Source organism: Hyalella azteca, unplaced genomic scaffold, assembly GCF_000764305.2.
Source record: "Hyalella azteca isolate HAZT.00-mixed unplaced genomic scaffold, Hazt_2.0.2 contig13460, whole genome shotgun sequence".
NCBI lineage: Eukaryota > Metazoa > Arthropoda > Malacostraca > Amphipoda > Hyalellidae > Hyalella > Hyalella azteca.
Window position 1 is genome coordinate 198,107 of NW_025943383.1, and position 14,931 is coordinate 213,037.

A 14,931-nucleotide genomic window follows, 5' to 3' on the forward strand; every position below is an offset into this window, starting at 1 on the left:
TCGGCAACCCGCGTCAGCTAGCGCCAGTGTTGAACAGCGCTCAGCTGCATCTTCAGGTAACTCGTTGGTGTTGCTTTACGCTTCCGAATGTTGATACAATTTGTGCATTTTAAAAAATAGTATTTTGTAATTATGTAATAGGAATAAGGTCACGGATTTAGATTCAACGGGTGTATAAGTTTTAAGACGTTAGCACTGATGAAAATAAAAATATACCGAAGACAAATTCACATAAGGTGGAATCAGTAAATAACAAAAATTATGTTCAACTAATACGTATATGAGCATTTCGGTAATGAATGAAAAATTATTTTAGAACTCTGGTTAATTAATTTTGAGAAAACTGATATTTGAAGGAATAGGAAATTTTTTTGAGTTACTTTTCAAAGTCAAGAAATTATTTATCCAATTACTTTATTCGAGCTCCGGCTATTGCAGAATGGTTTGGGTCACTATAAACATTATTCAAATTACTTCAGTAGCAGTAATATCACTTTTATTCAACCGAATGTTAACAATTCAAAATTAATCTAAATTAAAATCGTCATGTTCATCTTAAAGTATCAACGAACATTCATCATTCATCCTTAACCATATTCATCGCATAAAAACACCAGTTAAGCTGTTGATTTTTTTCTCAGGTGAAGAAAAAATCGGGAGCTGCAGATCCAGAACTGCCACTAGCCAAGTTCATAGCGGGGAAACAATCTAACATTCCCTGAACATTATGCGTTTAAGCTGGAAACTATTGAAAATAAATCTTCTCCGTTTTTTGTGCCTATTCCAGTTTTCAAAGCCAGCATGGGGTGAAAATACAAACTCTCTGAATCTGAAAGATGTAGCTAACGATCATTTTAATTTGAACCACCACCATCAGCCTGCAATAAATTTCATATCGGGAAATCTAAATGCATCTATAAAAGAAAATCAACTTTTACGATCCCGTGAGGTTTTAATGAATTTAGAAAATCCTCCGACCAACAATATAGATACCAGTCAATCGGCCGCGAAACGTGAATTTTCGAGTAGAGGCAATTTTGCTTCCCGCGGAGGGGAATTGGTTTTTGAGTTACTGTCGTCTGCTGCCGCTACTGCGTCATCAACTGCCACCTCTAATGCGTCATCGACTGCCACCGCTAATGCGTCATCGACTGCCACCATTACTGCGTCCTTGCGCCACAGCGGAGGCCGCAGGAAGCCTAGGAATGCAGTGAAGTCCACAGCACCCCTAGCGCCCCTGCAAAGTTGTGACGTCACAGGCCACGGCTATCCATGCTTGTTATGGCCGCGTGCAAAAAAGGTGAGATATTCAATTTAATAAGGAACTATTCTCCTTAATTAATGATTGATGCAGGAATGCTAGTCTTTTTGTTCCAATACAAAGTAAATTATAAGGGCGGAAAACACTTTCCAGGTCTGAAAGCATGAGAGATTATTCATCATAATGAATAGCCCATCTATTTGGTGGTGGGATGGGCAAATCAGAACGTACATCCAACTCCTCGTTGTGACTTAAGGAATATTTAGTCTCCTGTGCGATACTATCGCAATAAATAAAAAAAAATAAAACTCATCAGTGCTCACTGCAGTGAGTGACAGAGAGCGCATTTTCTCGTCGACGAAAACGTGATGTCACGGACGGACAGACAGACAGACGGACGCACATGACGAGCACAATAGGGCATTTTTTCCATAAATGAGAAAATGCGCTAATGAACTAGCAGCGTTGAAAATTTTCCCCTGAACCTCAAACAACAATTCCAAGCAACTGTAGCATAGTTTCTTAGTAACAATTAAATGAAATTAGCCATATTTAGAGTTACACTTGGACATGAAGATGATAATACCAAGCTTTGGAAATTGAAGCATTTATCCTAGAGACAACGATGGTTTTTGACAATTGCGAATCTTAGATTACCAAAATTTATTTTGAGGGCAATTTTCAAACATATGTTTTTACTTCGTATTTCATAATTTTTTATGACCCTCGAATAACGAAAATGACAAGATAAAGCATTGAAACTGGGAACATGTATTCTAGAGACGACGATTTAATGGTGAATATTTTTACCTGTTGTGGCATCTGAGAATGACGTGCTTCTTATTTTAATTTTTTTTTGTATGAGTTTTTTTTCAGACTTTTCACATTTTCACTGGACTCACGAGTCATGAAGGAATTAACCTATGACCAAAAATTTTGTGCACATCGTTTTTTTTTAGCTTTCACAACTTTTTCGCACAATTTTGACAGGGACAAAAGTTGAACAATGCTTCACCATTGACATACTGTGTAATCAAAATTCATGCAATTATTTTAATATAACGCGTTCAAGAACAGACTAGATAAAGCTATGGAGAAATATATGTTCAGACTTAAAGTGACTAGCACCATATCGAGCCCGGTGGAAGTCTAGTAAATATTTCAAACTATCGACAGTTTGGAAAAGATCTGGAAGAAGGACCTGTTTTTAGATCTCCTACTATATGGACAAGTCACGAAAAGTACAAGAATCGGCGACAGGCCATATCAGGTCTATTCTTCAGCGCCGACTTCACTATGCTATGCTATGCTATGCTAATATATATTTTACAATTTTACACCGAAAACACCGAAAGACACTTCACTTCAAGCTAGTTATTCTTCAATTGCACTAGCTGTGCATTTGGCAATTCTCATAATTACTATATCCTCCAAACAAATAATCTTATATTTTAATGCTTGTTTTCTAAACATTTCGCTGATAAATGACTTTGAAGTTCATTTAACATCACAGTGCTGTAAATATCATTAAAATAAATCTATTCTCCCTCCAGAGCTGGGCTGCCGCTCACAGGCACTGTCGCCAGCAGGGCGGTTTCCTCTTCGACGACGACGTCGTGCAGCGGCAAACAGAAGGTGAGAGCGACCATCGAAAAGGCAAAGTTGATGACTAAATTGTTAATTTTGCATATCAGTAAATTTGATAGGACTTTCTTAAACCTCCTGCATTCAAAGTTTGTACTATACATTGTTACTCCTGAACTCATTATGTAGATTGTAGAACATACAAGCTGCATAATGTTTTTCGGTTGTAGATGAGCCATATTTGATCATATGAGGCATCAAACCGGTTTGTTTTTCAAGCATTACAGTAAATGTAAATGTCACAGGATCCGACGGCCAAATAATGAGAGTTCGCGAGTACCTGCAAACTGTGATGGTGAACAGAAGTTCTCTGGTGTGGACCAGCCTTACGAACCATCGAGGGCATTACCAGAGGATCTCGCAGGTGCCACGTAAGTGTAACTTATCGATATAAAAATATTTTTGTTTACTATAATCATAACATATGCTTACTGCAATCATTACATACGTTTACTTTAATTATAGCCTTTGAGCACTGTAATCAAAATATTTGTTCACTGCAATCACAACACACGCTCACTGCAATCATTAATTACATATCTTCACTGTAATCAAGATGTATGTGATGTATTCAAGACATGTCTAAACTGAATTGGGAAAAATATGTTCCCTGCAATCAAAATCTATGTTCGCTGTAGTCAAAATATACATCCATTATAATCACAATCTATGTTATCTGCAATTATAGGGTATGTACACTGCAATCCTTTCATACGTTCACTGCTTTCTTATCATATGTTCACTGCAATCATAACGATCACTTCAACCATTGAACTGCTCAGTTCAATTAATTTTCACCGAAATTAAAATATATGTTCACTGCATTATTTACTGTAATCTTATCATATTTTCACTGCTGCCAAAATATGTGTTCACAGTAATTAAAAGATATACTCACTACTATAAAAATATACAAGGGTTAGACAAAATAAGGAGAAAACCTTAAAAATCCACAAAAAATATTTTGTTGTGGTATAGCTCCACTTTTTGCGGCAATCACGGCCTCAATTCTCTGAGGTATTGATTCATACAAATAGTAAATTGCTAGTCTGAAAATCAGAAAGGTTTGCAATTTTTTGCGGTTATAGAGCCCAAAAATATTCTAAAAAATAAACTGTAAAATATGCCAAGTTTTCATTGTATATAAAATGTTCAAAAATAATGTTTGGTATTTTCTTATTTTGTCAAACCCTGCATATTCCCTGCAGTAAAAATATATATTTTTTGCAATAAAGATATATGCTCACTGCAATCATCACATAGTTCACTGCAATCATTACATAGTTCACTGCAATCATGACATACGTTCATTGCAATCCAAACATATTTTAATTGCAATCAAAATATGTGTTTTCTGCTCACAAAACATATTTTCACTACTATCACAACATATGTTAGTGTCAATCAACTTCTGAACCTTTTATTCAGTTCTCCACGCCGTTTTAGCCACCTGTCTTGAAAAATTTTGTTGATATTTTGAATCTGCATTGATGTATTCACAATGAACGGAGTTTAGCAAACAATTATTTATGTTCGCTTCCGAATTACACTCGTGGGGCTAATCAATCTTCAGTTTTATTATAGTTTTCAAACGATTTGTCGGCTGTCGTCATGACATGAATAGATCAAACCACAGGGACAATGTCGCGGGATATCCTGCGTTCCAGTTCCTGATAGGATAATTCACCTTAATGTTGCTGCCGAAAACGTGTCCACGAGCATGTCAGAAATTCGGCAAGTTACATGAACGATAAAATCAACTGCGGACAAACTATCAGAGATGGCAATTATAGACAACTCTTGAGTTCAAGGAAGCGACAAGCTTTTAAATGAACGAGTTTAAGTTTTGCTCTTAAACCGCCATCCAATCCTTTTGAGCTTCATTTTCTACTAAAGATCTGATAGTGGAATCAGTTCATTGAGTTTGAGTTTTGAATATCGTACTGCTGATTGTCGGAATTTATATATGCATTTCCTGCCATGTTTTTGTCACGTTGGAAATTTATTAGATTACCTGATAATAACGTAAATGATATATTACCTTTGCGTGCTCATTTGATCTACAAGGTTAAAGTTCTGCTACCCTTCACTCCACGTGCCAATAATGTTGACGCGGTCTGTGAGTTTACGTGCCAATAATGTTGGCGTGATCCATGTGCTGACTCGCGGCATGAAGTACTGCTCAATTTCACAGTTGAACTTTTTAGGCACGTAAAAAACACTTCATTCACAATTGGAAGGCTCCAAAAAGAGACTTGATACAAGTATTCTTCAATCCATGCAATATTTCGTTGCTATCACTTGGAGAAAATGAATATAAACTATTAGTTTTAAAGCTCGGTCTTGAGGAAGGAGATCACATAGATCACATAGATATGAGGAGATCACATAGATACGTGACAATGCCAATGCCACTGATTCTGAGTGCCTCATTTCTACGAGATAACATTATAACGCTATGCGAAATATAGCTGTTTTTACCTAGGTTAAAGCATGCACAAAATACTACATGTTTACGTGACTCTTTTTACTCAACATGCTGGGTCGTGCATTATCTCTGTCAGGCAGGATGTTTACACACAGTTTTTCCAACGCCATACGTCTTAATTAACTATTTCAGCTTATCAACGAAAAAACCGGTTGAAAATTCAATCCTTTGATTATTCAGCATGAATGTCTCGAAATGACACGGTACGGTTTAAATATATGGCAAAGATTGCGATACTGCATGGAGCGATCCATATCAGGGCATCAGAAAACACACTCTGCACGCACGCACCGCCTTTTTAGCGCATCTTCTCATTTATGAAAAATTAGTTTTAGATGGCAGAATTTGTTGATTTATACGTGTGCGATTAACGACCAGAGAAATAGTTGATTTGAATTATCAAAGTCGGACAATTCTTCAGATGACGTTGGTAGATCGAAAGGAATATATCAGGAAGTAGTTTTAGTTTATTAACGACGTTTCGAATGTAACTAACATTCATTTTCAAGTTACAAAGAGCATTAAATATCAAAATTCTGGTGGAAATAAGTACATAACACATGTAAATAGGATACTATAGTAAAATTTTGAATCAGAAAATCACTCTGAAATCATTTCAAAGTTCAGCCAAATCCGGTAGTTAAGAAAGAGGTAGCAGGCGTCCAATTCGTAGAGACGATGCGGCTAGCCATCTTCGGTCGATTGATCTCAGGCCACTGCTTGCATGATGACCATGCTGGCGGGTTCCCTAAGCACTAAGCGAGTGACGGTCTGGTTGTGAGATTGTCGCGTGTGGTTCACTTGCCCTCCGGGTTGGAGGTAGCTAATGAGACAGCGTCTCGGTGTCTTGGTTGTTGATCCGAAGTGTCCGATGCAGTCCAAAAGATGAAGAAGTCTACAACCTTCTTTGAAGCAAAATTTATAGACCACAACGGCCTCTCGGACAACTCCCGAGTTTTTGCGAAGGCCATTATCGCGTTTAGTTCGGAGTTTGATAATGTTTTCACGAAGACTGTTAATGAAGTCGCTTCTTTGTAATACTTTGAGACCTGGTCTGGTTGTGAGCTTGTCTCAGATGGTAGGAGAAACGGCAGTTCAATGTCGTAGTCGTTACTGCAATTACCCGAATGCAATCCAAATAATGAAGAAGTCTACAACCTTCTTTGAAGCAAAATTTACAGATTACACCGGCCTCTTGGAGAATTTCCACTTTTTTGCATTTGCCATTGCTCGGTATGGTCCAGGGTTTGACGTTGTTGTCAAGGTTGTCACGGAGCCAGTTTTGATTCATTAGACTTCTTCATCTTTTGGACTGCATCGGACACTTCGGATCAACAACCAAGACACCGAGACGCTGTCTCATTAGCTACCTCCAACCCGGAGGGCAAGTGAACCACACGCGACAATCTCACAACCAGACCGTCACTCGCTTAGTGCTTAGGGAACCCGCCAGCATGGTCATCATGCAAGCAGTGGCCTGAGATCAATCGACCGAAGATGGCTAGCCGCATCGTCTCTACGAATTGGACGCCTGCTACCTCTTTCTTAACTACCGGATTTGGCTGAACTTTGAAATGATTTCAGAGTGATTTTCTGATTCAAAATTTTACTATAGTATCCTATTTACATGTGTTATGTACTTATTTCCACCAGAATTTTGATATTTAATGCTCTTTGTAACTTGAAAATGAATGTTAGTTACATTCGAAACGTCGTTAATAAACTAAAACTACTTCCTGATATATTCCTTTCGATCTACCAACGTCATCTGAAGAATTGTCCGACTTTGATAATTCAAATCAACTATTTCTCTGGTCGTTAATCGCACACGTATTTATGAAAAAATGCACTATTCTGCTCGCCATGTCCGTCTGTCTGTCCGTCTGTCTGTCCGTCCGTGACTTCACTTTTTCGTCGACGAGAAAATGCGCTCTCTGTCACTCACTGCAGTGAGTGCTGAGTTATATTTTTTATTGACTGCAGCAGAGTTAGTAGCATTACCTTGTGCCCTGTGGATTTTGGCAACTCACTTCCGCAAACATGGTAGCAAGTAAAATGCTTCTGAAAGCAATGCAATGTGCATATTTTTCGACTATTAGAAGGAAATTTCGCCCAAATGAATTCTTCTCAAAAAGCTTACGCAAGACCCTTTTGTTTTTAATGATACCCTAGCATGCATATAATTTATTTGATCCATTTCAAAAGTAATCTCATGAATTAGCACCCGATCTTGTGTCACCTGAGTTTTGTCTAAAGTTTTGTTCATCTCAGACTAACAAAATTCACTGACACTACCTAGGCATTGCATCGTTCGTGAGCTGGGCAACAGATGAAGATGTTACAGAGCCACACTCGTCCCGATGTCCAGCGCTGTCGGTGTACAGTGTCGAGGTCGAATATCGCTCATCATCATGTGCTGAGGAGCTGACTTTTGCATGCATAGTGCAGCCATCCTGGTATCACCTTAATGGTGAGAAATACCTGCCTGAAATGTGAGGCGACAATGATAGGACCAGAATAGTTAAACTGCTAGAATGGCAATGAAAATACAATGAATTAACGCTGCCCGTATGAGCAACTCATAATCCATAGTAATGCAGTATTTTTTCCAGATAAGAAGATGAGTTTTAATCAATATACTTATGTCAACCATTAACCATTACGAATGAATTCCGTGTAACTTATTGCGTCTGGTATAATATTCACATATTTTCTTGTGTCATCAGAGGCTGCAGGAGATGTCAGCGAGATGGAGCTGCGTGTTTCTTCGAGTGTCCAGACCTTGGATTGGATGGCCGTCTCTTCTGAAGAATTTCTGAAACTCACTCTGTCATGCGACCTCTATAACAAAAGCAGCGGCGAGAAAATAGTACCTATGAACTGGAACGTCTTCTGGAAGAAGGTACGGAATTAATGTAAGGAAAGTGGAGGTATAACTTTTCAGTTTCAAAATTTTTCAAAATTTGAGGTCCCCCCTACCTATTCGTGGATTTTTTTCACAGTTAATCATATTTGATATCACATTTCTCATTTAGTTTCCCCGTTTTGGCAAAATGCACATGTGAAACACGTATAAAACTTAGGCAATTGCTTAGAGTAGATTAGACAGCCTTGGAAATTTTGAAAACTATAACTAGCACAACTAAACAAAAACTCGATATTTGGAAAATACATCAATGTAGACAATAATTCATAAGCTTTTTAAAGATACAAGTGACTTAATTCGGACAAAACTTATCCGCAGTGCTATTTCAACGGAACATGTAGTAAGATATATCCCAGTGAAAATTTACAGACGCGTCAGCTTCTGATTTGGATTACCAGGAGCTGGGGCGACTCTAAATTTTGTTAGGGTAGATGGTTTAGATTTTTTTAGCGCATTTTCTCATTTATGGCAAAAATGCACTATTGTGCTCGCCATGTCCGTCCGTCTGTCTGTCCGTCTGTCTGTCCGTCCGTCTGTCCGTGACCTCAAGTTTTCGTGAAAATATGCTCTCTGTCACTCACTGCAGTGAGTACTGAGTTATATATTTTTTTGCTATTCTAGGATTACGTGTACTTGGGAATGAACTCAAGTACTATCCATCCGTCGACGGTGCACGACCCCAGCAAGTCCAGACTTCTTCCCGTGACCGGCCCCGGCGTGGATATGATGCCCGTCAGACAAGGGACATACTCGTGTGAGTCATGGAGTCTTCACGGGAACGACACAATTAAGAGCAATGAAGTGTTGCTCACACTGAGAGAATGGAAAACCTACATCCTGAATGTTTTCACACCAGATTCGACAGCCGATCCAGAACGCCTACTCAACATTGTGGGAGGCATTTATAAACATGAATTTCCCTTCCTGGACGAAATGCCGAAAGATCTTATTGTAATTGAGAATTACTCAAGTGGATCAGAATTACCGAGCTTGTTGTATAAGTTTCATCTGTACGCAAAAATATCTTCTGAAATGGCAATGGATATTAGAATGACTCGCCTGAATAATATCTTGGAAAAAAGTTTTCCTGGTTCTTCCATTAAACTGGCTATTGCCTGTATAAGGGAACGTCATATCGACTCACGCCACAATACTATAACTTGGCCTTTCACTCAAGCAGGCCCAGTCTATCCAGAACGAATGCAATGCCAGGCAAAGAATGGCAGGCCCATTCCAGGAATATGCACTCCAGACTTCAATCACGGAGCTAAAATAATTCCTCCTCCAGCGCACGAATGCCTAAGATTCGATGCCTGCCCTCGGGGTTACACTAACATCTTGACTGATCTTTGTGTGGCCGTCGTAGCCTCGGCATCTTGGGCTCAAGCCTTTGAAAATGCTTACGTGACAGGCAAAGAGAATGATATAGTAGACGCAGAGCTCACGAAGGTCGATGCTTCTACTTTTTATGGTTTACTTACAAAGATCCTGCATGAGAAATCGGGTCAAACCATTTCTTGGGTGTCGCTCAAAAGGATAAACAAATTTGGTCCTCTGGTTTCCCTCAAGTCAGCTAAAAACAACATTCAACTCAACAACAATTTGTCTTGGGCTCCAGGTCATCCAATGTTTGAGAAGGAATGCACAGGTGTTGATTTCATTTCTAGGCAGTTATTCACTCTTTCCTGTAATGATTCCCTTCCTTACTTAACGATGGTGAACATTACAGAACTTGTTGATGGTCTCACATCACGGCTCTCTGCAGAAGAACTAGGACTTGTAACGAGTTCTCCTCAATGTAATATGCGCCATGAGCCTTCATTAGCTCCTGTATACGACACTGGTCGCTTCACGTGCATAGTACCAATGAACGCAACTCCTTCTAATTTCGAAGATGCTCACAGACGTTGTTCTAGCATTGGAGCACAGCTACCAAAACCGTGGATTGGATTCATGAACTGGGTCTACAAGAAACTTTTGGCGGACTTTCATTTCCAGTTTGTTTATATGTCTTCAGGAATCTTAATAGGCACTGAAGACGATCCTGAAATACAATATTACAACTGGATCCCTGATCCTGACTTCCGAAAAACTGATGGAATAATTGAGAGAAATGGATGGCGGCTCGTCAACAGCAGTATCCAAGGCTCTCCCGGACTCCTTTGCGAAATACGTGAAACGAGAACAGAGACACCTGTCCTCTCACTTTCCCTCTCAAACAAAGAACCATTTGATGTAGAAATCACTATGATGAAGAATGTGATAGTTGGATCTTTGAAATGCTTCGTGAATGGATATCTAAGACCTGTTTCATTTTCGTCTTCTGTACAAATGGTCGGAACAGTACAAGCACCCGAGTTTGCGAAGTATGGTTATTTCGACTGTTATGCTTGGGCTGCTAATCCTACGAGGTGGGTGAAATCCAATACATTTTTAAAGCGTTACCCGGAAAACGTGCACGCGTTCGCAGTTAAGGTACATTCCTCAGAATCCGCTTACAATTCTTCGGAAGATGACAACACTTTCGTTTCTAATGAAGCCAAGTATAATGATTGCCTGGCTGCAAAATTGCAAATGGACCCTGAGCTAGAATCTGGCTTGCACACATCAACAAACCGCATGTTTTCATCTCCCGATGGATCTGTTACCGGTAAATACGAGAACGTGCATCTTTTCGTCAGCGCGATATCACCAGCCTACAAAACAGATCACTCATACATACTCCAGAGACTCCAAACAGTAAGTGAAGAATACAAAAACTGCGAGGTTGTGGAGGTCCGTCCGATAATTGGATGTCCTAACGACGTTTATTTTGAGTCCGGGTCAGGACAATATTTGAGTTTCATGGAAACGGACAATCCGGGAGAGTTCCTCCCTATAGAACTATGCGTAGACGAAAATGGTAGTCCAGTTAGTCGAGCTTGCCTCGGAGGTTTCCAAGAAGGCTATTTTTGGAGTGATGTTCTGTCAGGAGTTTGCTCAGGATCACTATCGACAACAACTAAACTACTACACGAGTTAAAAAATAATAGTACGCTGCACAACTTGGCAAACTTATCACGTTTAACGAAGAATGCAAGAGGTCTTATTGCCGCGGATGTCCATTACGCTGCCTTGGCGCTCCAAAGCGCCGCGCAACGTCCTCTGAACAGGAATCACTCACATGAACTCCAGCTGGAAGACTTGGTCTCAACTGTAGACAGTGTTTTAAGGGCTTCGAATGATATTTTCCGAGACTTGCATGATCGTCTGAACACAACTAATGTCTTTTTGGAATCCATTGAAGAACTGACGTTCAAAGTGAGCCTGGACGATTCTAGTCACGATATATTTAAAGAGGCATCCGAGCCATTGGTTTCTGTGAAACGTCTAGCCCTGTCTTCTGACTCGCCAATAACTGGATATATGGATATAAAAATCAACGGTAAAAGTGAAACAAGAACTCTAAGTTCAGGTTTTGATGAAAGTAAAAATGATGGGGTGATGGCTAAAATTGTTTTACCAAACCACCTTACGAATAGAGTCCTGAGCCAAGTCCGCGACAACGGAAGCAAAACACGAGTAAATTTGGCATTCATGGTTTATCGAGACGGAAGTCTCTTTGTGGGAGACGACAGTGATTACTCCCAGCACACCCTAAATAGCTACGTGATCCAGGCCACATATAAAGACTATGAAGTACGAGATTTGGAGCAGCCTGTCGTGGTCTCATTTAAACCATTGCTTGAAAGCAACGATACAATTTGTGTTTTTTGGGACTTCAATAAGAATGGTAGAAAAGGAGGCTGGTCGCAGGATGGTTGCATTAAATCTAGTGAAATCTCCAACCTAACAACGTGTTTTTGTAATCATCTTACTAACTTTGCGCTTCTTATAAATTTCAATAATATAGAGCTCGACCAAAAACATGCCATAATATTATCCTATCTCACAACCATCGGTGGACTTCTCTCTATTTTCGGTTTGCTGATGGTTTTCCTTACATTTTGCTTGTTTAAAAAATGGCGGCGATCATTGACAAACAAGATATTGGTCAACTTATCGATTGCAGTGTTTTTTAGCATGGTAATTTTTCTAGCTGGGATCAATCAAACTCAGAACTTGATACTTTGCCGAAGCGTTGCCGTGTCTCTCCACTATTTTATTCTTGCCTCGTTCGGTTGGATGTTGGTAGAAGGAGTCCACCAGTACCTTAAGTTTGTTAAAGTTTTTGCTATTTACATTCCTAGATTCCTCTGGAAAGCTTCCATGTGTGCTTGGGGTCTTCCTGTCATACCAATAGTATGCATGCTGGTTTACGACAGCGCTTTGTACGACAGTCGGGACCAGTACAGCCTAGGTACCCTCATTTGCTGGATTTCCCCAACAGGATTCAAGTATGGCTTCTTACCTCCTCTCGTGCTTACTCTCTCCATAAATTTGGTATTGTATATCCTAATAATCAACGGAGCGGCGTGCCAGAGACCCAAAATAGCATCCAACATGTCTGATCGAAATCTCATGATCAACCAGCTGAGCATGGCCGTGTGCGTCTTCTTTTTACTCGGATTTACATGGATCTTTGGTCTTTTGACCATAACAGGTGGAGGGGCAGTTTTTCCATACTTGTTTACGATATTCAATACTTTGCAAGGATTTTTTATTTTCGTGTTCCACGTTTGTCGAGAGCGTTCAGTTCGGCGTCAATGGTCGGCTTTCTTTTCGGTTGTGACTGGAAGTACAGTGGTTACATCTTCTAACGCCTCTGCAGCCGTCTTCAGCCATACGCGGAACACAAATGGAACTTTCAAGAACAGAGCCAGTGCAAGGGCATTGACAGCTCCTGACAGTCCTTTGGTTTTCACCCAAAATGGCAAGGAGGTTAAAAACGAAAGTTTTTTCGTCAATCAGAACAATGTGAAACTTGTATCAGCAACGACTGGAGAACCATGACTGTATCCATCGGTGCATGATTGCGAATTTCACGACAATATTATTGTAAGCAGCAAAATCATATTTTTAGAGAATTTTGCACGGAATGAGATATGTGATAATTTAGGCGTGTTTTTTTCATAGGCGTGTTTTCAGCAAAATAAGTTACATAAGTCTACTTATACCAGCTAAAATCAGGTATTATTAGGCGGTGCGAAGAATGCTTGACCACGAAAACCTTGTACAACGTCAATCAGCTCTTCATGCAACCAGTCATGCAACCCTGCGATAGTACGCAACCTGCAATGTGGTGATCATAGTTTATAGTGATTTGAACTTTTCACAAGCTGTTCTTTCTCTGAAGAGTAGCAGAAATAAAGGAATGGATCCTTGCTGAATGGCTTTATATTTAGCAACTTTCATAGCATCATCATTGCTACTAGTATTTCACAAGACAGATACGTGGGCCCGGTTTCGTTGGCAAGTGACGGTACAAATTCATATCTCAAATCCTCAGGATAATATTGTTTAAATTTCTTCTCAACATTGTTATTGACAACAGTTAGTATTGTAATTAAGTCTTTGTGCAAAAAACAGTGCAAGTTTCAAACACTAATAAAAAAACAGCACGAAACCGGCACAGGTACAATGGGAGATTGCGGGAAACAAGAAGGTTTCCCATCTTGTGGGTACCCGCAAACGAGACTGAGCCACTTTCGAACGCGCTAATAGCTCGTTCGTTCAAATTCGCTTCTAGGACATAAGACAAATCTCGAAGTTTCATTGCTTCATTGCTTCATATCTCGAAGTTTCATTGCTTTTTTGATTCGTAGATTTAAATTTGAACAAGTTTTGAATTTTTCCACAAACATATCCGTTTCTGAAAGCTCAAAATATATATATTTTTTTATTTTCCTTGATTGACCGCTTTTCGACCCTGTACCAATTTATTGACCCTTTAAGTTCCGTCTTCGACCCCATGAGGTCGATATCGCCCGAGCTACTGACCCCTGTAGAAGAATAATGCCACAGGCTCTTTTCAAAGAAGTGGCATACGTAACAGCCATTAAGGCAACAATATAAGAAGTGAATCTCGACCCAGCCTCGAGAAGATTGGTTCGAAGTGGAAATAGTGAACGAACTTGAAGTAAATGCTGCGGTTGCAATTAAAAAAATTCGATGAAAATTTTTGTTTCGTGGTAAATCCCTAACAAAATTCGGGGTATGCTTCAGCCTCTGCCCCAGAGTTGCTAAGTTCGCGTAAGAGTTATTCTGGATCAGTTGACCAACTGATCGCAATCAGCGACTGGTCAGAACCTCCTTGCCGACTTTATAGTATCCGGAGAGTAGGGCAAGAGTTGGCAGAATAGGTACCAGGCGCTTGTAGCTGTCTGATTCGGGGACTGGAATGTAGACCGAAAAGCGGACATAGGGAAGCTAGTGGAATATGCTCCCTGAGTCCTAGGCGTTCCTTAATACAGAGCCGCCTTCGGCTCTAAATTTTGTTAGGGATCAAGCAGAGAACGCCAGTTTGTTTTGATTTGCAATGGCTTTGCAGCAAGCATTGCAGCCATGGGGTTATTCTGCGAATAGTACCTTAAAGCAATTATTATTTTCATCTAGACCATTCAAAAAGTGAACGTACAACTGTACTTTTTTTAAATAATCAGTACCTCGTCATATGCAAAGATTAGTATTAAC

General features: G+C 39.7%; 1 protein-coding gene across 1 annotated transcript; it reads left to right on the forward strand.

The window, feature by feature from the left end:
• The first annotated feature begins 1 nt into the window (after position 1).
• LOC108666894 lies at positions 2 to 14,442 on the forward strand. Its single transcript, XM_018153845.2, has 7 exons — positions 2 to 56; positions 642 to 1,300; positions 2,815 to 2,896; positions 3,151 to 3,276; positions 7,693 to 7,863; positions 8,120 to 8,295; positions 8,941 to 14,442. The coding sequence occupies exons 2-7, from the start codon at positions 728 to 730 to the stop codon at positions 13,249 to 13,251; spliced, it is 5,439 nt and encodes a 1,812-aa protein (XP_018009334.2). The 5' UTR covers positions 2 to 56; positions 642 to 727; the 3' UTR covers positions 13,252 to 14,442.
• Positions 14,443 to 14,931: the final 489 nt, after the last annotated feature.